General features: G+C 37.0%; 3 protein-coding genes across 3 annotated transcripts; 1 reads left to right on the top strand and 2 right to left on the bottom strand.

Moving 5' to 3' along the window:
- Positions 1 to 14800: 14800 nt before the first annotated feature.
- Positions 14801 to 16623, top strand: LOC137734742 (peroxidase 4). The gene is made up of 3 exons (XM_068474016.2): positions 14801 to 15295; positions 15378 to 15569; positions 15817 to 16623. Exons 1-3 carry the CDS (start codon positions 15086 to 15088, stop codon positions 16369 to 16371), a joined length of 957 nt encoding a protein of 318 aa, XP_068330117.2. The 5' UTR covers positions 14801 to 15085; the 3' UTR covers positions 16372 to 16623.
- A 406-nt stretch (positions 16624 to 17029) lies between these two features.
- On the bottom strand, positions 17030 to 19209 carry LOC137733195 (mitochondrial dicarboxylate/tricarboxylate transporter DTC-like). Its single transcript, XM_088696725.1, has 5 exons — positions 18832 to 19209; positions 18538 to 18599; positions 17782 to 18140; positions 17491 to 17681; positions 17030 to 17386 (listed from the first exon to the last, which is right to left on the bottom strand). Exons 1-5 carry the CDS (start codon positions 19126 to 19128, stop codon positions 17330 to 17332), a joined length of 966 nt encoding a protein of 321 aa, XP_088552851.1. The 5' UTR covers positions 19129 to 19209; the 3' UTR covers positions 17030 to 17329.
- Positions 19210 to 20353: 1144 nt separating this feature from the next.
- Positions 20354 to 23363, bottom strand: LOC137734473 (sororin-like protein). The gene is made up of 4 exons (XM_068473735.2): positions 22940 to 23363; positions 22427 to 22562; positions 21673 to 21736; positions 20354 to 21078 (listed from the first exon to the last, which is right to left on the bottom strand). The coding sequence occupies exons 1-4, from the start codon at positions 23217 to 23219 to the stop codon at positions 20938 to 20940; spliced, it is 621 nt and encodes a 206-aa protein (XP_068329836.2). The 5' UTR covers positions 23220 to 23363; the 3' UTR covers positions 20354 to 20937.
- Between the last annotated feature and the right edge of the window lie 305 nt (positions 23364 to 23668).

Here is a 23668-nt window from a genome sequence, read left to right as displayed (position 1 = left end):
ACCCAGATCACGTTGTTTTTTACGGATCTTGAGAACTCCCATGAATACTTGGTTGTTTGAGATGGTGATGGCAAGAATGAATCCACACATGCCTCCCTCTCTTGTGCCTCCATCAATCCCACTGTCATCTATGTCTCTGTAAGGAGGTTCTTGTTTAACGATGCCATGTTCCCTGGGTCATGCAAGAACAACGCCAGTCTCTAGTAGCCTTTTGGATTGAATTGAATTTGGGCAACCTCCATTACTACCCAGCTGGCCCTGCGTTTCTAGACTGGCAGAGACAGAGAAGGAAGAAAAATAATATAAAAGGGGGATTGATGGAATGGCAAGGCACATATGAAGAAGAAAAAAAGGGATGTTGACTGCAACATAAGAAAAAAAAATATATATAAAAGGATTTGAATAGTGCATGACACAATTTGATCAACATAATATAAATGGTTTCTATTGGTGCATGGCACCATGCTACAGGAATAAGAAAAGTAACAATAATAAGGTTTGAATAAGTGCTGACAAAAGAAAGAAAAATAATAAATAAAAGGAGGTATGATACTTCTTGTTATTTATGTGAATTGGTGTAGGTTTAAAACCCTTTCACAAGTTCTATTTACTTTAAATCAATTTATTTATCATGGACGGTTTTACCGCCTACTACTTTAAGTTTTGATTTATGTGAATGGTGCTGAATTAAAGCCCTTGTCACAAACTTTATTTACTTAAATGCAATTTATTCATTATGGTTGGAATTACCGCCTATTGCTTTAATTTATTTATTGTACTTTTTTTTGTTACGATGAGTACATACTGGACTCGAAGTTCCTTGATCAGATCAGAACCTGCAGTTTCTTGATCCTCATCAAATAAAAATGATTAGACCTGAAGTTCCATCAAACAAAAAGATCAGGCATTAAGTCCCTTGATCCTCAAGATCAGGACATGAAGTTCCTTGATAAATACCTAAAGTTTGATGGGTCAAAGTGCCTCAACTTAATTACAATAAAAGTCATAAGAATCTTAGTCTACTGACTATTAAATAAGGACCAGAAGTTCCTTATGTCCATACTAAAAAATGGTTTAGCAGAAGCATTTATTAAGCGGATGAAATTGATTACCCGCGTTCTGCTGATGAAAATGAAATTGCCAAATTTTCTACATAGAACATGTCATTTTACATGATGCATTATTGATTTGGTTGAGACCTGTTGACAACCATCAATACTTCTCAGTACAACTCGTGTTTGGGAACCAGCCAAACATTATACATTTACGAGTTTTTGGTTGTGTTATCTATGTGCCTATTGCATTGCCACAACATACTAAAATGAAGCATCATTGCGGATTAGGCATTGATGTTGAACATCATCTATCATTCAATATTTAAAACCCTTGACTGGGGATATATTTACCGCGTGGTTTGCGGACTGTCATTTTGATAAGACAATTTTCCCGCCGTTAGGGGGAGAAAATAACTTCGTTTCAGAAGAACGATGAGCAAATATCATTCCAGAAGAATGATGAGAAAAAACCATTCCAGAAGAACGAAGAGAATTTGTCTTATTTTGATTCATGAAGCAATCAATATGCAAACGAAGTGAGAATAATTGAATGATGCAAAGATATGCAAATCAAATGCCAGATGCATTTAATGATGCAACGAAAGTGATGAAATCACATATACTTGTTGCAAATGTGCCTACAAGAATTAATGTCTCTGTTAGACAAAATAATATGGCAGCAAATGATTTATCTGTTGCACGCCTGAAGCGTGGCAGCCCCTAAGACTCAAAAGGTTCAGTCCTTCGAAAAAAGAAGAATATGGCACTACTAAAACTATTGCATTTTTGAAGCATAACTGTCATATGCCAGATGCATGACAGTTGCCGCAAGGATACTTGTCTCGGAAAGGTCAATCCGTGGACATGGGAATGTTGATGTCTCATGCATGAAGAATGATAGACGTATAGGTTCCAATGATTTAACTCCCGAAGTGGAGATTAAAATCCAGGCTCTATAACGCTCAAAAGGAGGTTATGATCCGCATTCTTTAAATTACGACTATCCTGGAAGAGATAGTGTAATGCCCTTGAAGAGGCAATGGATATCCAAAAGAAATGAAAAGCTTTTATGCATGCGCATGCACATGAGAATATGGGATCAAAGATTGATGATAACCAATGGTAATTTTGGTTTTTACAAGTAACTACTAAATTCATCAATGAGCTGTGGTGATATTGAGTCCCGTTCTTTTTCCATCAACAAAATTATGGGCCAAAAATGGAAAAAGGCAATTCCATTACAATTTTGTAAGAACATGAAAAAATAGACCTATATACTTGGATATCATACAAATAGCCAAAAGATGTTGAACCTAGAAGGTTACATATGGGCATTTGTAATACCGTGAAATACACTCACATGATATGACACAAGGTTGGAAACGAGTTCGTATAAATGGAGAATTATATACGAAGGGTTATGAGTCATCCACATCATATCTCCATAAGTAAATCCCTCAAATATACATGACGAATTGCTCTGTATAAATTCTAAAGGAAAATGTGTCATGAACTGTAGAAAATCCATGAAGGATTCAAATTGCTTGAAGTAAGCTCTGGAAGGGTAAAGCATAAATTATGTACTCAATACCAATGAATGGTATAAATTGCCTTAGTGAGTACTTTCAATTATGGTATTGTTGCAACATACTAAAATCTCTTGCAAGAGTTGATGATATTAAATTGGGACTCCTGAAGAGTCAAGAAAGATTATAAAGTGTTGAGAGAAATATTGTCTCGAACTGCAGAATCGAACAATATGCCAACAAGAATCTTATCCCTAATGTTTATGACATTAAAGAATCATATGGATTGAAGATTATGAGTTGAATACTCAAATGATTTAGACACTAAGAATGATCATTTATCTTCGCAAGGGTAAAGATAAATTGATATTTGGTCCAAAAGTACCACATCTTAGTGAAATATATGATTTATTGTATTTAACACAATACACTGAATGAAATAAAGCTTATCTCTGAGAAATTACATACACATGGGTTAAAACAAATAAACAGAAGGGAACCTTCACAAAGGTTGCTCATGTGAAGCCTCAGTATTCTGAAGTACCCCAGAAGGGGGAGACACCAGAAGTTGATTATTTGGAGTCTCAATATTTGGTGGAACTCCAAACAACTGAGACAATGGATGTCTTTGGAATAAAGACACGAGCCCCCGCTTGTCATTTTGAGTCCGACCTTCGGATTCTAGTAGCTGGTCGAGCTTTCTTTTCATGCTCGTAGAGTAATTATTTGGAAGCATGTGTAACACTCTATTCTCATGTTTGAGCCCTCTAATCTCTTGTTTAAGACTTGCAACCTCAGCCATTAATGATTCAACTTGGTGAGTTCGAGCAAGTAGGCACTGGCCCATATTGGATACAGAGCCTGCACATTGAACACTGAGAGCCAATGAGTCTTGAACGACCGCCTCATCAGACCTGTTTGAAAGGATTCTGTTATCCTTTGGAGTGAGAAGATTCCTGGCTACCACTGTAGCGGTTATGTTATTCTTCATCACAAAATCCCTAACCGTAAGAAAACCATTAGAAGATGAGAAGGACGGGCGCCATATGTTATCCTGACGCTGCTAGTCTATATCAATCTTGAGACTCAAATCTAAACAAATGTTAGATGGGCAAGCCATTTTCAGAAATGATGAAGGAAATCAGATAAAATCTCAGAAGTGCAAGAAAGGGAAATTTCTGCAGGCAACAATTTCTGAGTGTTTCTGAACAAAATTGATATCTCTATAAAAGGAGGGGCAACCGGATCACTTATTCAAAAATCGAAGAGACACCGATTTTTGAATTTCAAAAGCTGGATTTCCTTGCATGACGTCTGTCAACATTTCTCAGAAGCAATCTCAGCTCTTAGATATCACGTGCAACTTTGTCAAAGATCTCTGATAAAGTTGAAAACGCGTGAATCTTACTGTTCTAATTACACCACTGTTGCTGACAAGAGTAAAGGCACAACACTACTACCTGATATTGGGAAATCCATATATATGTCAACCTCTGTCCTCCATGGCAAGACAGAACTGAAAAATATCTAACTCTTCCTCATCTCCGAGAATGCATCTTTCACAAAGTATCTCGAAATACTCAGTTTTCTTCCTCTCCGAGAATACCTCTACAAACAATTCACACCAGAGTAAGAGTATCTCATATCATCAGGGACGAGAGCAAGAGTATCTCATATCATGCAATCTCCCTGTCCTTTCCTTTGTCATTTTCTTACCTACCAAGACAAAGACAGATAAAGCAATATGTCGGAACCTCCACTCAAACTTTCGCTGCCACCAAGAAGTGATGGTCCATTCAAATGCAAGGTTTGCATTCCACTCCTTTATCAGAGGATAAATACTACGAGAGAAGATGTCAAACCTGCATAAGGAAAATACCACTTCTGCAAGGGGAGCAAGTAAGGCAAGTGAAAATGATACATTGAAGCATATGGAGACAACCACAACAAACACATGTCAGTTCATCCCCGACAAAGCCTAAGATCACTTGTCACATGAAGCTCCTCATGACCCAATTTCATTCAAGATCAAGTCTAGACGGCCTTTGAAGAAATCACAAGTCCGATTCAAGATCAAGTGTCCACCATCCTTTAATCAAATTCAGCTCCAGATGAAATAGGTAAATTCAGACCTTTGGAGGAAGTCTAGCAGAAGGCCCTTCAACCCAGTTCAAGAACAAGTCTGTGAAAAGTTAACAACAAGTAAAACACCTCATTCGGCAACTATCACCGCTAAAAGACTAAAGCAGCAGGATCAATGATCAGCCTAAATAATTTGAAATCAGGGGGAGATACTCATCAAGGGGGAGCATCCAAAAATAGATCAAGATCTTAACGAGGCAACTCATGTTGATATGTGGGCATCCAAGGGGGAGTGTTGAAAAGTCTAGTGGGTATTGAATGCCCACATAGAAACTGCAGACATTGGATGGATTTTCAATGCCCATAAAATTAATCTTGACCTGGGAGGTGAATGAAGTTATATTGTCAAAGATGTGTGCTTGGAGTTGCTCTATAAATAGAGCACTCCATATGCTTTCAATATTGAGCAGAAAAAGAAAGAGAGGAAGAGGAGAGGAGAGAATACATAGAGTTATCTTTGTACTCCTATTATTTCAAATTATAATGAAAGCATCACTGCTGCCCGATGACGTACTCCAGTCACACTGACTGTAGAGGAACCTCATAAATTTTGTGTCTTATTTTATTTATTCCACTGCACACACACCGTCGATTTTACAACATTGTAGTCTTTTTTTTTTTTTTTTTTTAGAAAAAGACTTGTAATTCAAGTGTGACTAAAAGTATTCACCTTTGCACTCAAAAGTTTGGTTCTCCCGTCCCCACTATAGCTTCTACATGAAAAAAATATGTGGCCCTTTTTCCCAACATGGGAAACACGTTTGTACTCACCAAGAAAATTAATAAATCGGTGCCTTATCCCTTGAAGTCTAAATTTTAATTGAATGGATGTGCTCTACACACACACACACACTTATTTTTACTTTTCTCATACCTTTTTAATTTTCGGCAGCCGGATCGAATGAATTGAAGAAGATTAAATGATATAATTAATAAGAGGTGTGTGAGAAGTAAAAAGAAATGTATGAATAGCATACCCTAATTGACTTGTGCCCCCATCTCTTTGATATTTTTGGGATGTGGTCCTAATTTTCCTTAATCCTTATTCAGGAATTGTGCATATTATTCACTAATGCAAAATGAAAATTTTAATTAATCAAGATCTTAATAAGGAGTTTTGCCCTCTCAACCCTTTGAAATCTTCATGAATGGCTTTCAAGACCAGGAATTGGAGTTTTGCAGCGCCTAAATTTGAAGTGATAACAGTGGAACATCACGAACTTATGAAAACCGAACTTTAAACCTTAATTTCTTAAATTAATATGCCTAATGGCGCTAATTAGTCTACACAACTATCTCAAGAGTATGTTCAGACCCACTAGGCCGGTTCAGTAAAAGACATACTAGAAGAATTTCACACATCGCACTAATAGCACACTTCTTTTTACTTCTTGCATACCTCTTGTTAATTTTTATTTTTTGATTTTCTTCAATTTATCCGATCTGACGGTCGAAAATTAAAATGATATGTGAGAAGTAAAAAGAGGTGTGTGATAGCACACCTCATCGCACCATATGTCCACTTACATGTAAATTTTCAATTGCTAGTTTATGGCCTTCAGAGTGGAGAAGGAGAGGAAGAAAAAGAAAACAGAGGGTGGAAAAGGATAAAACTGATTGCCTCATTTTCGTCTTAACATTTGGTTGCCAAATTTTACAGGGAGGGTATAAGGTAATGATTCCATACAGTATTTGACACACCCCGACCCAGAAAATCCACTTGGATCCTGAATCGAGCTGTGCTGACCGACACTTGAAAGGTGACGAAGCCATAAAATGTGATAGAGTGTAGAAAAATGTGAATAATTTGAACCTAAAAATTATTAATACCAGAGTGCGTTACGAGCAGGAGCGAACCCATTTCACACACGATGTCAAAACATAAGTAAGGTACATAAGTGTGGATAAGAATCATACCCTCAGAAATATCCATCAATACTAAGATTCACCACAGATTCTTGTCGATATAAACTCTACAACTAAAACCTGGAGGGCACCAAACAGAGAGTGTGAGTAAGCAATAAAACCAAGCTTTCCAAAGTTATTACCTCTCTAAAAGTAATGCCCCTAAATGTAAAACCCGTATCATTTTCCATAAGACAATACAACATATATACATAATCCAAACCATACTCAGAAATGGCCAAAACCACGGTTTGCCATCAACTCTACCATGCAATAATAAGTATGCCAAATGAACTTAATCAATACAAAATGATATATCAGTCGGAGTCATCTAATATGACATGTACAACTTATCCATATCTCATCAATCATGGCTAGCATATAAGTCAGAGTCACCTATAGTGACCTGTACGACTTATCCATATCTCATCAATCATGGCTAGCATATAAGTCGGAGTCACCTATAATGACATGTACGACTTATCCATATCTCATCAATCATGGTTAGCATATAAGTCGGAGTCACCTATAGTGACTTGTACGACTTATTCATATCTCATCAATCATGGCTAGCCAATAACTCAATAAGTATATCTGCACACGAGTCGGAACCACCTAAAGTGGTCTCTACGACAAGACTGGGTGTAAATAAATATGCTCAAGTGCTATGATCACGTGAAGACTGTGCGAATAATCGCGGGTCACCTACGAGTCGGAACCACCTAAAGTGGTCTGTACGACAAGACTGTGCACCTACCTTAGATCCAAGGTGAGCGTAAGGTGCGGGAGGTGAACATCACGTGAATGACTGTGCCCTGGCCACGGGCGGGAGCACTAACACCGGGGTGCAGGTTTATGAGCTATATTATATCTCAACACAATCATACTCACTAACATCACTAACATCAACATGTACTCACCTGAGGCTTATCTGGGCGTCCGCGGCGTCATATAACACTCCAAAGCATTCACAATAGTCAGGTCCAGGTAATATCCATATGAATATGCCATGATGCAATCTAAACCCAAACATTTCATGATATTCCCAAAATATATATAATACGGCGTAACATGTACAATCAATAACACCCTACTCCCAAACTATTTACTTTTGAGAGTAATCATTAGTGATAAGCCCAATTAGACCCTAGTTACATTAACTATCATACTTACCTTTCCTTACTTCAATTTCTTGATTCTTCACGCATTGATTTATGATCAACATTTAATCACCAAATCATAAAGTTAAATCTCACAATTCCCACTAATGTCCCTCACATTGCTCAATTCACTAAACAAGGTTATTGTCTCAATTATTTAATCTCATTTATTATATGGCTACATCTAACGTCTTGTTAGACTGCCTACGTACCCTAAATAGGGATCAAGCCATTCGTAGTTCGAAATGATTAATTGTAGGTAACAAGCATAGATCACTATAGAAGTGCTTGTGGAACTATCAATTATATGTCTATGAAAGAAAAAGGCCCACTCACCTGGAGTCCACATTATGATTATCTTGCACGCACATCGAGACATCACGATCTATCGTCGTCTGTGACCAATTATCAAATCACATCTCAAAGTTTTTACCGATAGAATACATAATTTACATAAAACATATCCTCAAGGACCTTCAAGAATAATTTGAGACCCATTGACCAAAAGTCAACCGTCGATCAAAGATCGACGGTAGGGTCTACAACCCTGTATAGCTCGATTTGGAAGATCCACATATCAGATTTCCAATTTGCAACTCCCAACGATCCACAATATGTTTCTAGAGTAACATATTAAAATTTCATTACGATCCAACGGTTGGATCTCCGCCATTTACCCAAAACCAAGTGGACGTGAACATTTATTTTACTAACTTACAAATTCAATTCGGGAAGATCCGTACATCGGATTCCCGATCCATAAATTCCTATGATCTTTAAATATTACATATTATAATGTATCCAAATTTGGTGACGATCCAACAATCGGATCGTCGATTCACATTTTCATCAAGCAACGTATCATAATGAATTTAGGTTCCAACGATCAACCCATGTCATTCAAATAACAAAACTGAATTCAAGACATTCGACATAGCCTAAAAATAGCATTGGCAGCCCACTGGCCACGCGCCGCGGCGGGTGGCGGTCGGCCGTCCCGACTCGCTGGAAAATTCAACTATTTCCAAAAATTCTCAAACTTCACAGAAATGAAGATCTCGGTGAGTGGAGCAACTTCCACATCTGCCACGAAGTCCAAAAGTGGACGGAAGATGGTCAATTTTGCCCATAAAGCCGGCGGGTGCCTAAAATTTCCCGACGTCGATTCGTCGTCTACGGTGGTCCAACGGGGTCAAGGTTGGTTGGGTTTTGCTCCGGGGATGATGGGATACAAAGCCCAAGTGGTGGCATCGGCCATTGCTTTGCCGATTTGCCGGAAAATCGAAAAGGGTGGCCGGAGCACTATTGATTTTCGTCAACTTTCGTGGCCTCAAACCGCCACATCCCATGGTTAATCAAGGTGGTTCTTGGGTGGGTTTTGTAGAGGGAAATGAAAGCTTCAAGATGGTGGTGGTGGCATCGAAAAACTCCACCGGAGTTGGCCGGAATCGGCCTTGAAAGATGGGTAGTCGGAGAGGTGTACGGACGGAACCCACGGGAGCTTTTCCCCCTTTTTTTTCTTTCTTTCCTTTTTTTTTTTTTTTTTTTTCTCATTTCTGATTTTTGGCTTCACCCCACAAAGTGGGGATTTAATTTAATTAACACTAAACCTTGAATAACTAATTTCGAACGTCTGTAACTATACCTTTATAATCCGGACTCGCAAACGGCTTTCGCCTATACGTTCGTACCAACGAGTACTACGAGAATATGCTAAAAGAATAAGTCTCACATCTCTCAAGTCGATGGTCAACAGAAGTCAAAGTCCTTACCTCTAGGGCAATTTCGTAAATTCATGCTTTTAAAATAAAATAAAAACGTAAAATTTGGAACGGGTTGTCACAGTATTCCCCACTTCATTTCGAGTTACACTCGTGTACGGACTTTGTAGGGGAGAATAATTGTAAGTGATCCAAATTATATTAACTTTATTTTTTGCACTAAGCAAGAGTAATGTCAACTTCTTTAAAATGTCAATAGCAGCTCTCCTTAAATTTTTTATATATACCGTTTCTTTTAATTTTCTATAGGTTTACGAATTTTTATTGTTTGTTAATGGAATTATAAAAAAAGAAAGAATGAAAAGAAAACCAAGGTAAGATTTGAGAAGGGGATAGAACAAAAGTTCACAAAACTATGAGCTTGTTTGAGAAAATATTTTTCAGTTTCAATCCACTTAAAGTACTTCCTACAAGAATCGTCAGTTAGTTGCTTCTTGTGAAAAAGACTTCAAGTGCTTTTCTTAGATTAGTTTACATTTTTGTTACTTAGTACTACAATCTAGTAGTATTCCCTCTTTACTTATAAGTGAGAGATCTTAGGTTCGATTCTCTTCAAAGGTGAATTTGAACCACATTATTGCTAGCTCATTATGAGGCTTTGTCTACCCCTTCCTTTTATGTAGATAAAAAACATTTGCTCAAAAAAAAAAAAAAGATTAGTTTACATTTTTTTTCTTTTTTAGAAAAAGATTTCATTAAAGAGAAAAGCACCTAAGGCAATCAATTTAGGTACAATAAAAAAGGAAGGCCTGATGGACCTCCAAAAGAAGAGTTATTTATTTATTTATTTATTGGGAGAAATCAAAAGAAGAGTTTTATCCCAAACATTAGTTTACACTTTTAGGTTGAACCAAAAACATTTTCTGTTAGTATTCTTTAAAAGATACCCCTTCTCTTTTATTTTTCTTTTCTTAAAGAAAACTAAAATAAGTCCATATCTTTATATATCAGCTCAACCATCCATTTTATAAGGTCGTGGTTGCATCTTGCATGTGAACCCCATATATAAACTTTTTTTTTTTTTTTTTTTAACAAACAATATTATTGTGTGAGAGTGGGATAAACTTCACATTAGGCTAGGTTCAAATCGACTTTGGTGAGAATCAAACGTACGATCACTTACTTACAAGCAAAGAGGAATACTACTAGACCGTAGTACTAAGTGACAACCCCACATATAAAATTTAAACAATATTACTTTGTAAAATTCACATAATCAATCGTAAAAAACATATTGTTAAATTTTAGCTTAACCACATAAACCATGGGAGAAGCCATGGACGTTACGTATATATGGATGTATACATGATAACTTGTACATTATAATTGATTCGACTATCAAGTTTCCATGTGCGTCAAAGAATATAATGTATCATTTGACTCATATATTCGCATTGAATTCTTGTCATGGGACAATTATTATTGCTTTTGACGAATGGTTGAGATCATGACTTCAATTCCTAGAACCCTAGGCAGGCAGAAAACATATATAGCCTTTTTTTTTTTTCCTGGTGGTGCAAGCCTTTGATGATGTGGATGCTTGACAATATATATGTATGATGATTTTATCTTGCATATTATGTCATGTATTTGTGCGATGGTTTTATGTTGAACTATTGGTAAGTATATGAGCTTATGAAATTAGCTATAGCTAGCCATGACTTAGTTAGGACTCATGTTTTATTTATTTATTTATTTTTTATTTAAGCAACATTCTTATTAATTTAAACTAAAAATATATATATGAACTTAAGTGCTAAATTGGAAAACATTATTCTAGTCAACTTAATTATACTCAAATGCCCTAATTTCGACTGACTCATATTTCTAAGTTAGAATTTAGACGTCGGCCGGTGCCGGTCTTTTCGGAATCGTGATGACAAGAAATGAGAGATAATATTCTCTCATCGCATTGAGGTCAATCCAAAATGATAATGCAACACTAAGTACTATATATGCATGATTTTATTAATTCGTTTAATAGTTATTTTGTTTATTTTTTATTTTAAAAAAATGAAAGAAAAAAAAATTAATTTTTTTAGTTTTCAAAATTTAACTTGATTTTGAATTTCAATTTTCATTTTGAAAACAAGTATCAAACAAATTTTCAATTAAAAGAAAAATAACTATAAAAATTTAAAATCGGAAACTAAAATGATTATCAAACATGCCAATACAGATTGCAAATTGGTATTGGCAATTTACCTGTCCAAATAGCACCGGAACAAGTGAGGTTTTAACCGAATAGTCTAAACCCAAATCCAAAATTGTTTTGTTTTGCATGTCGTACACATTATTGCATATTTGCATATGCTTCATCGTTAAGAGCATCACCATGTATGTCGTGGTCCACCATATTCATAGTACTTTGGTTGAATAGTGTATTACGTATGTCTGAGGTTATATATGTGATCGTAATGTTAGCTACATTCATTCAATGTACCTCACTTTTGTAATATTTTCCATAATTATTCGTCACAATATTAACGATCTTCAACTATCATTACCCATTTCTTACATTTTAGTATATACGAACGATATTCTATGTGAAATTCATCTTAACTACGTATTCAAATTTGAGTAGAGAAAGAAAACTACACTGCTCTAACTTGATTAAGTGCACATCTTCTTATAAAAGAAAATTGCTGCCTAAATATGTGAAACTGACATTCTAAAAATAGAAGTTTGTTAAATATCCCTTCAAAGGCGACAGACCATCGCTTTAATCTCTTTTTTCCTCCTTTCAACTCCTGATGATCATCGTATACGCATTACTATTTCGTTAACTTTATCTTAACAACGCCATTCGGACCACTCATTCGGCATGATTTATGAGCAGGGAACTTTTGACAAGAATAGCATTTTAGTTTGCAAGGTGAAATGGGTTTTGTGAAAATTAACTGTTGCACTTGCATGACATCGAGGGTAAACAGCAACAGCAACAGCGACAACCCAACCAGATACAATCAAACCTAGCCACACCCTAGATTCTATTAGTTCTCAAGAGCCCCTACCTAAGCAAATGGAAGCCTTTTCTTGTTAAATTTGTGGCCAGAACCTATCTTTGCAATTGGATGTCTATTGACTCTAACCTTAATGCGAGACAAGGTTATTGGCATCCTCAAAGGCTAAAACCCCACCATTTAAGGCGGTGAATTGATGTTTCGCAGCCTTCAACTCATACAGTACAAATGTTGGATCATATAGCCGACTGGGTCCTTTTCACTTTTTGAAACATACTTGCATTAACATTTAACATGTTATTCACTAGAATATTGAACCACATGCATTTTAGTGTACTTGAATTATACAAAATTTCATAATCAAAACTATTTATTTTCTTAAGTATCATTATTAAAATATCATTTGTGCAACAAATCAATCAAATTGGAAATAATGAGATATATGTGTGTCAAATAAATGCTGTCGGTTCATGAGAATGTTAATTATTACTAATTAAAACGGTCAATTTGTTCAATATATACTAGTGCCCACACATAAAATGTGTGAACTTTTTTACATTGGTTGTTAAAGTTAAAAAAAAAAAAAAAAAAACAATAAAATTTTGTTTTGTGAAATTACTTTACTGTCTTTAACATTTTTGTTGTAATAAAAAATAAAGATGCATTTTCACCCTCTTTTGGTGGACAAAGAGGGTTCATTAATGTAGTTTTAGTTTCATTTTTTTTTTTAAGAGAAACACTAATTATTGTTAAATGGACGATCTAATTATAAAATGTGTATAAGAAGAATACGTTAATCACCAAGAAGCGGTTGAAAGATGACTTCATTATCTTAGCCATCCATTTATACTTCTAACAGTTTGAAAGATGGCTTCATAATACAGTGGCTAAGATATTATATAAGTTATATAAGACAGTACAGTATTCCAGTTTCTCTAAATTTATTTGATGTATATATCAAAGTTTTGTGGGTGACAGTGATGTATCTGTTGCCAGTTGGGCGCTGCATGCAACATTTGCAAATTGCAAAGAGTAGTCTCAATAATAGGGCAACCTATTGAAATCGGTCCAACATCGCTGTTCGACCCCACAACAACAACAACAACAACAATGAACTTCTTTGGCTTCCTACAGCAACAGCTGCACGTCCAGCCATTTTTGTATCCATCGTTCATTATATTCATGCAGTTACAAAAACGTACGGACATACCGAAAACAGCAGAAGTTTATGTGAAACAAGAACTCATAAGCATTCAATTTAGTTCGAGAGTTGTCGAAACGAAATGATAGAGTTAGGGTTAGGGTTTACATATGTATATTGACGCGCGCATGCATGCATTCAGAGAAAGACAATTTGGCTTGAATTTGGAATCTTTATCACATATTCAATCACTGACGAAAATGCCAACATGATCCACCGATGTGGGACTTTAACAGTAGACATACGGGCTAGCTTAGCTACGTAGACTCCCACAAACTTAAGTGAACATGATGTATATGTGAGCAGAAACATTTTATCGTGCAGCACTATAATAAAAGAAAAAACCAACGAGAAAAGAAAGGGGAAAAAAAAGCTCCTTCTGCCTTTCAATTCTGGCAAACAAAGAAAAACAGAAGAACATGCCTCAAATAGGACAATGAACATAGCCATTGGATTCATCTGCTGCTCTTCCACTTGGCATATGGACTTCTGTTAAAATCCAGTAATTATGGGCCTGTTTTAGGAAGGAAAGAACTTCGGGTTTAGGGGAATGCCATGACCCATTAAGCTAGAACTCCTGAATGAGGTACTTCTTAAGTTGGGTTGGGCTCTTGAACTGTTTGACAAGTTTTAGTTCCTTCGGGTCAAGGCTAGGATATTCTATTTTGATACTATGTTAAAATGTGAACATTCAACCTAACATTATTGACGATTAGAGATACAATCTGATTATTTTGATGTGTGATTCACACTCTCAAGTCCCGACACTTACAAGGCGGTTTTGTAAGGTGAAGTGTAACTTTGGACGGTGACATAATTGACATGAAACTGCACATTTTTTTAAGATTAGTTGGTGAAGAATTGATTTAAGACAACTGTTGTTCCAGCACGTCGTGCTGAACTTTGGCTCAACGCTTCCAAAAAAACCTTTGAAGCGTGGTGATGAAAGCTCTACAAGACTACGCAAGACCAAAGGTCTCTCAAAAGATGGACATTTCAACCTGCAGGGGCCCTTCCTTGAGCTAAAATACATATAAATTAGACTAAAGTGGAACGTGTGTACAGTCACAAAGCCAAAAGGTAGAATAATAATTTGGAAAAACGAACCTTATATATACTTGTGTGTAGAAAAAGTAGCGAAAGAAAATATCTATCAGTCTAGCTTTACCTTTAGTCCCTTTAAACCCAATAATGCATTGTTACTTTACCCCAAATATTCCGTCTTTATCAAAGCTTGTTAATTTGCTTGAGTTGTGACTTTGTGTGGTTACTAGGCATGAAAAAATGTCGGTTATATATATGTGTGTGTCTCTTGTACTAACCTAGCTGCTACTGCTAGAGAACACTGTAACATGGCTTCCAGTTACAACTTAGTCCTGCTTATCTTGGTCATTGCTGGTGCATTTCTCGAATCCAATTGCAAGCTCACTAAAAATTTCTACAAATGCAAATGTCCAAAAGCATTGTCCATTGTGCAAGAAGAAGTTATAGCAGCCATAAAAAATGAAACCCGTGTCGGGGCTTCCTTGCTCCGTCTGCATTTCCACGATTGCTTCGTAAATGTAAGTATATACCATCACTTAATGTGCTCATTGAGCGTTCTTAACTGAAGGAGGTTGGCATAATTTCTTTGTTAAATCTCAGGGTTGCGATGCGTCGGTGCTGTTGGACGACACTTCAAGCTTTGTTGGTGAGAAAACAGCAGTTCCTAACAACAACTCCATTAGAGGATTTGAAGTTGTTGATAGAATTAAAGCTAAGCTTGAGAAAGCATGCCCTGGAGTGGTCTCATGTGCTGATCTTCTAGCTCTGGCTGCCCGTGAATCTACAGTTTATGTAAGTAACCTATCTTAATTTCTTTCAAAAAATGCACAAACATAACTGGTTACAAACTTTTAGTCAAAAATATAATGCAGCAGACACTAAACAGACAAGAAGCCTTTTAGTGTCTCTCAAGTTTATAACCAATTCATTTGTGCATATTTCCCTAGTTTCGTCCACCAAGTTCTCAAATTTGAAGTAACATTTTAATCAATCTTCTTCATTGGCATCTATTTTTACATGGAAATTCTTGGATTTGCAGTTAGGAGGTCCTCCATGGAAAGTTCGTTTGGGAAGAAGAGATTCAACCACTGCTAGCAGAAGTGCTGCTAACACCTCCATTCCTCCACCAACTTCCAACATAAGTGCTCTCATTTCAAGCTTCTCAGCACAAGGCCTCTCGTTAAGGGACTTGGTCGCTCTTTCGGGTGCTCATACTATTGGCCGTGCAAGGTGCACATCATTCCGCTCACGTATCTACAACGAATCAACCATCAATGCTGCCTTCGCCAGGTCATTGCAGGGAAGTTGCCCGAGAAGCGGAAGTGACAACAACCTTGCAAGCCTTGACCTCCAGACCCCAACACATTTTGATAACTTGTACTACAAGAATCTGTTGAAAGAAAAGGGACTTCTTCATTCAGACAATGAGCTCTACAATGGAACTTCTTCTACGGAGAAACTGGTTAAGAAATTCGCAAATAACACCTTTGTATTCTTCAAGCACTTTGCCAAGGCCATGGTCAAAATGGGAAACATCCATCCTCTTACTGGAAGTCAAGGCGAAATCAGAACCAATTGCAGAAGAGTGAATTAAAATTTTACAACATGGAATCATATAAGTGTGTAATTAGTCTTTCTTCACCCACTCCTACTCTTGTACCCTTTTTCTCTACGACAACAGCCGCCAACTCTACTCTCGCATAAAGCGAAAAGAAGGAACCTGGCCACTGCTTTCTTATACCTAAGTTGTCTCTGAAATTCTCTTTTGTTCTTAGACAAGTTGTCACTGAAACTTTCTTTTGTAAAAATGCTTTCTGTTCATTATGGCATTCGTTTTGTTTGGTTAGTACAGAGTTTCGGTCACGTGTGTGTCATTTCAAACGAACCGAGGAGGAAATACCACTAAACCAATAGTCGACAGGTTAAAATAAGACAGAAGGGAAATAAAATCCAATTTGATTCGACAAGCGGAGTAAGGTAAAGAAGTTCTTAATGGTGTCTCTATTGCATGGCATTTCCCACAACATTTACACAAAACAAAGGGGAAACAAACATGAGGATACAATTTAATTGGAGAGTGCAACCCTTAATTAATTTAATTGAAGAATTGGTCAAAATGTAATAATTTATCATATGACTTGCACTCCAAGCAGGCTTAACCTTTACATGGAGGTGGATTACCACACAAGCTAGGGTTTGAACTATTATATAAAACTAAACCCCAAAATCGTTGTACATAAAACCAACCAAAGAGGAGGAAACACCACTAAACCAAAAGTTGGTTAAATTAGACGAAAGGGGATTAAAATCCAGTTCGATTCTACAAGCGAAGTAAGGGAAAGAGTCACAAACCCTTTCGTTGTTAATGGTATCCGTATTGCATAACATTTCCCTAACATATTCACAAAACAAGGGGGAAACAAAATATGAAATCAAAAGGAAATAGTGAGGCTTAAGTAGGTAGAAATCCTAAATGTACTTCCAAGAGTGGACAAGCATTGATGCAGACTAGCCTAAGCGACTTGAGATCTCACTGCAGACTTCCAGATTTGCTACAGTCCAATTGACATCTCGAGTTTCCGAATCTTTTCCAAGACAAACCATGTAGTCTGCAAAATCAGGCAGCATGATAACATAATCATTACTAATAAATAGATGTGTGCTTGTGCTTGTGTTTGTGTTTGAGAGAGAGAGAGAGAGAGAGAGAGAGTACCATGATTGGAAGTGCAACACGGCTAAAACATGTGGGGAATCCAGTAAAGAAGCCAAGAGGACCTCTTGATTTTAGAATTGCAAGGGCACAATCCAGAGAGCTAGCATATCCAGTTTCTCGTCTGACTATGCGAATGTGTTTTGAGGGTAAACTGCATGCTGCAGCAAAGAATGCTGACGAAGCACTTGCACCTGAACAAAAGAACACAATCAAAATTACATAACATGTGAATACAAGAGAGAAAGGGAAAAGATGGAACTGAGATAAAATTGGCAAGGGGGGAGCTTTTACCCAATTGTGCTTTTGCTTCACTAAAACCACAAGACTCCCTGAGATAATCAAGGCTTGGATTATATGATGCGAGCATGCCCATGTCTAACCACATCTTCCTCTTCAGAAAAGGACCTACATAATTCCACATTTCTCGAAACAAAGCTCTCTGGGTTGCCATATTACGGACAAATGAAAATACGTATCTGTTAATAGGAAATCGTTTGGTTGCTAGATGACAATTATACAAAAGATACCCAGAGTATAATGGAAAATTGATCAATGCTCCAGTTGCTCCAACAGCCAACCCACAAGCAGCCTCTTGACAAAGAGTGGGTGGCATTCCTTCGTTTGTAGCAATTGCTTTATTTCTCAAAATCCTGGCCAAAAAGGCCAAACAATCAAAAGTTTGAAAAGTTGTCCACTTCTGAATCTAAAACCAAATAGTTGATGCAACATTAATCCATCAGATTACAGAACAAAACCATGTATGTGCTACCATCATGCCCCTTCCTACTTAAAATCAATTGCTCAAGAGCTCGACGAAAATTTATAAAGAGAAATCCCAGATGGCAGCAGTCAGTCCTCAAATCAACGGAAAAAAAAAAAAAAAGGATTACATGAGCTCAAGAGAAACTCGACAGATATCTACACTTCAATCTCCATAAAACAACAAAGCTTGTAAATTCTTGAATTAAATAACAAACTACAACAACAGTAAAGAATTTACTTTGAAAGGAAAAAATTAATTTACTTTGAGGGTTCTAGAAAACTTACTCATACAATCCCAATTGCTGGCTCACCGTCAACACATGAATGTAAATCGCACCGGGAAGAATCTGCAAACAACAACGAAATCTAACAACATTCATAAAAATGCATGTTAATAAAAATGATTTAAATGCTCACAAATCATAAATCTCTGCTAACCCATTTCAATTTCAACATCATATTAGAAATCCCAACTCGGGAAATTTAATTTTTTTTGCCAAATAAAGATAAATTGCAGAAGAAAACGCAAAAAAAGCTTCCACCTTTCTGAGGAAGCGAACAAAGGGAAAAAGTTGGAACCTTGGTATAATAGTGGAGCATCGGAATCTGGCGACACTGAGCATACATATAGCTCTTGGAGTAGTAAAGGGAAGCCCAGGAGCCCGCAAGAACGCCGATAGCTCCGCCGTTGAGGAAGGGTTTGATAGAGGGCCAATGCTGCCGCCACCGTGAACGGATGAAATGGGGGTTCGAGGGATCAGCAATGTCGGCCTTGTCCTTCCTCTTACGGCGGTGTTCTTCCATGGTCAGACCCAGCTCTTTGTTCACGTGCACGTCCTTTGGGATTCCGATGACTGATCTCAGCTTCTCTTCCATGATCTTTTGTGGTGCAGATGCTCCCTCTGTGCCTCTCTCCCGCCTTAAATCCCTTTTAAGTTCTAATTATTACTGTATTCGACTCCTGATGACCTCGCCCTTGTATTTTATTTAGGAAAGGATTATTCATGCAGTCATTTTTACTTTTATACACTCTTATTAATTTTTTACAATTAATTTTTTTCCATTCATCAATTTGATGATTGAAAATTAAAAAAAGAATGTAAGAAGTAAAAAACGAGTATATGAATAGCAATACGTTTATTTAATATTTAACTCTCATTTAATTGTGTTACTATTAACATGCTCAAAAAGGCTAATTTGTGCATAATACTAATTCTGCAGTTAAATTTATTCCCGATTTTAGTCTAAATCGACCTTTCCATTTAAATTTTCAACATTTGAGTTATGAGTCCAAAAACTACTTGAGTTTGAGGCATGCACTGATAAAAAAATAAAAATTAAAAATTCGTAACCTTATTTTGCGGTTAAATTTATGCTCGATTTTAGTCTAAATCGAACTTTCCATTTAAATTTTCAACATCTAACTCTGAGTCCAAAAACCATTTGAGCTACAAATCTACTATGCCTCAAATATTATAAATGTTGGGGCATGCACTGATATAAAAGAAAAAATTCCTAACATTAGTCTAAATCGAATTTCCCATTTAAAATTTCAGCATCTGACTTCTTAGTCCAAAAACTACTTGAGTTACAAATCTAGTAATCTACTATGCCTCAACTATTATAAATGTTGGGGCATGCACTAATAAAGAAAAAAATTCATAACCATAGTTTCCGGTTATATTTATCTCTATCTTAATCGAACTTCCCATTTAAATTTTCAACATCTGACTTCTGAGTCCAAAAACTACTTGAACTACAAATCTACTGTGCCTCAAATATTATACATGTTAGGGCATGCACTGATAAAAAAAAAAATGGGAAGTTGGAAAGATACACCACCATTCAAGTTTGTGCATTATATAATGTCAATATGTCACCAACATCAAACACCGACTCAAACCAACAAGGCTCTCTGCCTTACGATGGTTAGAGATGGCACGTCTATAGTATACAACCTTGCCCTTGCTTTCCAAAGAGGTGGTTTCCACAACTCCAACCTGTGACCTTTTCAAGACTAGGATATAAAAATCATCATGTAACAAAGTACTAACTACATTGGAAGAGGCATGAAACTATCCAAATTACAGAGAAGAAGAAGTTGAAGGTTTAAAAGGAAATCAAATCTTGTATTAATAGTTGAACAGATTACAGAAAATGAGAGAAAATTAACAATTTACACTAGCCTAACTATAACCTTTTAACAAATTCTTCCTAAACCAACCGCCACCATTCAATCATAAACCAATCTCCACCGTACATCTGTTACTACAAAGATGCAAAGCCATGCATGTAAAACTACACATTTAACAGTTATGCTTCCACTTACATAATCAAATCAAATCAAATCCGCTACAAAACTTAGTAGGTTAAAGAGACGCTACAAAAATGGGTCGACAGGGACCCCGAGTGATGGTTCCAATTGTTGCTTTCGTGGAACCTTTACACTTTCTCATACTTTCTTTCATTTACTTTCTTAACCTTCCCCTCTTCTTCATCTCGAGTGGACTGCACACAGAGATAAAAGAATTCTAACTATCAAGAACTTACAGCGATGTAAATTGGCAAGCGGTGGTAGTTACATCAGAATTAGTCGGTTGCACACTCTTGTGACTATATGGAGAACAATAAAGGTTTCGTCTCCCTTGCTTTCTATACGTGCACTATATAGCTCTTCCATTTACTCTAATCAACTGAATCGACTTCCTCTTCTGACAGTTCAAATGCATCGATCTCTGCGAAGTATTTTCTCTTTTGTTCAATCTCATAAAAAAAAGCTCTTTGCTTCTCGGAATGTTCTTTCCCAGCTGGTACCGCATGCTGCTTCTGTACACACAAATTTAAAGTGAATAACTATAAACCCAGAGCTTGTGGTAAAATGGAACTTAACTTATTTGACCACAGCGGTCCAGATAGGAATATAACAAGAACTCACTGTTTTAAGAAACATAAAACATCCTAGAACAAACTAAAGGTCCCTTATAAGTTTGAGGATTGTTTAAACAAGTGAAAGGATAAACAGACCATATAATATTAAGTGGAATATTTCCCCTCCCTTTTTGTTTTTTACTAGCATAGAAATAAAAACTAATAGACGATAAAAAAAAAAAAAGTCTGCTGCCGGAATCAAAACACTGAAAGAGAATTTCTCTCTCAAAATGTAGCCCAAACAACTCGACCACACAGTAAAGAACCAATAAATCTTGCCATAGACATACTCTTTGGGTGTCAATACAAAAACATGTTGTTTGATAGGATTGGGGATATATAGAAATTCTAATTCTGATAGCACAATGTTGTTTTGGATTGATATGAAAGCACAACAGAACTGATCAATTTATTGTAGGAACCAGACCCCAAGTCAGATAAAAAGTAGCAGTTTCTACCCGGGACTACGAAAAAGTTACCATGTTAACAAACCTTGTTGTGAGGAGCCATGGATTCCATGGATACACTGTTGCATCTGCTTGCCTTTGTTTTTTTCCTGTTTCAAATGGGAAGAAGACATACAGCAGCATTAGCAAAACATCACACATGGGACTGACATGTCTCAAATGAGTTAGAGATAGAATTTCTCATATGCATCAATCTATAACGATACCAATACACATGGAATATCAAATTGAAGCATGACGAGGGGAAAATCAGAATGGTAGAATTTATGGTCACACTAAGAAGCAATAGATCGTGTATTTAGGGCTTACTCATTTAAGAAACGCAGGGTGTTGCAACTTATGAGTGCCTCAGCAGACCACTCGAGTGATATGTTATCACATTACTCTTAAAACCCATATCGTATTATATTCATGTACTGACAATCTACGGGCTCGTTTGGATGTGCTTTTAAAATTATTGAAAGTGCTTTTAGAGAAAATGTTTTTTTGGTTCCAAAAGCACTGAAAATGTTTCCTGAAAGAAGCACAAATGTTTCTTCCAGGAAACACTTTAAGCGCTTTTTTAGAACTTACTTGCATTTTTACTAAGAATTGATTTCAAAAACCTTTTCACCAAAAGCGCTTTCAGTCATTTCAAAAGCGTATCCAAACGAGTCCTACAATTTTTTGATGAATAACTTCTTATAGCAAGGCAGCTAACTTTTCACAACTCCAAGCAATGACATAGTTTCCTCCCTTTATTTCCGCAACCATAGCACTACAAGGAATTAGACACTTACCCAGCATTCCGGGTCTTTGGTGCAGGAGGACAACTCCAAGATCCAGTGTTTTCCTTCCCTTTGCCCTCCCCTTTTACTGCAGTCTGTCTTCGAGTATACACTGAACAAGGCTCAAGAGCCTCACGATCGCTGGTACCTAAACTCGAAAATCCAAATATACCCGTAAGGTCTCAGCCACACAGATCTTTCAAAGAAAATGCATAGATGAAGTATATTCACAGGAGTTAATACTTCCTATTGAAGCATAGCATCAAGTTCAATTCAAGTATTCAAACAAAGCATTCAAAATACGCACTCAAATGCAAACACAGAGCAATTCATTTCAACTAATATCAATAGATTCAAGGTACTATTAAGGATTGAAACGAACAAATTCCAAGCGACCTCTTGTTCTTCTAGGAAAATCCAGAAACCCTAGACTCCCAAATTGAAATTAAAACCAGAACAAAACAGAAATCACACCCGAACCCAAGGCGAGAAACGGAGAAATGGAAAGCGGAGGAGAGAAATTACCAGAAGCGGAGGACGAGACGGGACGAGGGCGAGGAGGAGTGGAGGGAATCGGAGGCGGAACTACGGAGGGGTTAGGGTCTACAGCGGAGAGGAGGTTCCCGGTGACGGAGGGGAGCTTGGGATTCTGGCGTTTGAGCTTGACGGTGGAGGCGGACGAGGACTGCGAAGAGGCGGCTGTGGCTAGGGTGGTGGCGGTGGTGGTGGTGGAGGAAATGGTGTTGGTGCAATCGGAGAGAGGGTTTGGGGCTCTCAGTCTTCTTCTGGATGGCTCAGCTTCCATTTCTTTTTTCTGCTACTTCATAATTTGCTCCTTCTTTCTTCTTCTTCATATATGAATGATTCACTGAGTGGGTTGCGAGGACGGAGGAAGAGTGTGGCGGAAGCTACTTTTGGAGTGGCGGGAAATTTCTGTTTCGTCGTCCCTTCTTTACCGAGTTACGAGTTAACTCGCAACTCGGTGTTCCGGGTTATGGGCATAATCAAGGTTGGGTTGGGATTGCGGCCCATTGAAAAACTGGGCTGAGTACCCTTTTTTTTTTGTAGAAAAATCTTTGGGCTGAGTTGAGGTTGGTGTCTTTGAGTCAGCTGAACCGAAAACCGAGTAGAGCCGTTACCAAACCGAACCAAACGTTTGGAAATATTTAGGGCCTATTTGCTATGCTACTCAAAAAATTTATAATTCTTAAAAACAACTTGGATGAACTTCTCTCAAGAACAGTTTTTTTTACA

The sequence above is a fragment of the Pyrus communis genome, chromosome 7 (assembly GCF_041283825.1).
Source record: "Pyrus communis isolate YQ-2024b chromosome 7, ASM4128382v1, whole genome shotgun sequence".
NCBI lineage: Eukaryota > Viridiplantae > Streptophyta > Magnoliopsida > Rosales > Rosaceae > Pyrus > Pyrus communis.
Note: the sequence above shows the minus strand (reverse complement) of the source record. Positions and strands in the feature narration are given on the sequence as shown.

Bases quoted from the DNA above. Each gene is read 5' to 3' on its own strand.
- LOC137734742 (XM_068474016.2), top strand. From the start codon at position 15,086: ATGGCTTCCAGTTACAACTTAGTCCTGCTTATCTTGGTCATTGCTGGT. The intron at 15,296-15,377 runs GTAAGTATATAC...GTTAAATCTCAG, and splicing joins TCCACGATTGCTTCGTAAAT to GGTTGCGATGCGTCGGTGCT. The intron at 15,570-15,816 runs GTAAGTAACCTA...TTGGATTTGCAG, and splicing joins CCCGTGAATCTACAGTTTAT to TTAGGAGGTCCTCCATGGAA.
- LOC137733195 (XM_088696725.1), bottom strand. From the start codon at position 19,128: ATGGAAGAGAAGCTGAGATCAGTCATCGGAATCCCAAAGGACGTGCAC. The intron at 18,600-18,831 runs GTTCCAACTTTT...TGTTGTTTGCAG, and splicing joins TGCTCCACTATTATACCAAG to ATTCTTCCCGGTGCGATTTA. The intron at 17,387-17,490 runs GTACTCTCTCTC...CTGATTTTGCAG, and splicing joins GTGTTGCACTTCCAATCATG to ACTACATGGTTTGTCTTGGA.
- LOC137734473 (XM_068473735.2), bottom strand. From the start codon at position 23,219: ATGGAAGCTGAGCCATCCAGAAGAAGACTGAGAGCCCCAAACCCTCTC. The intron at 22,563-22,939 runs GTAATTTCTCTC...TTTCGAGTTTAG, and splicing joins CGTCTCGTCCTCCGCTTCTG to GTACCAGCGATCGTGAGGCT. The intron at 21,079-21,672 runs GTTTGTTAACAT...TTGTGTGTACAG, and splicing joins CCATGGCTCCTCACAACAAG to AAGCAGCATGCGGTACCAGC.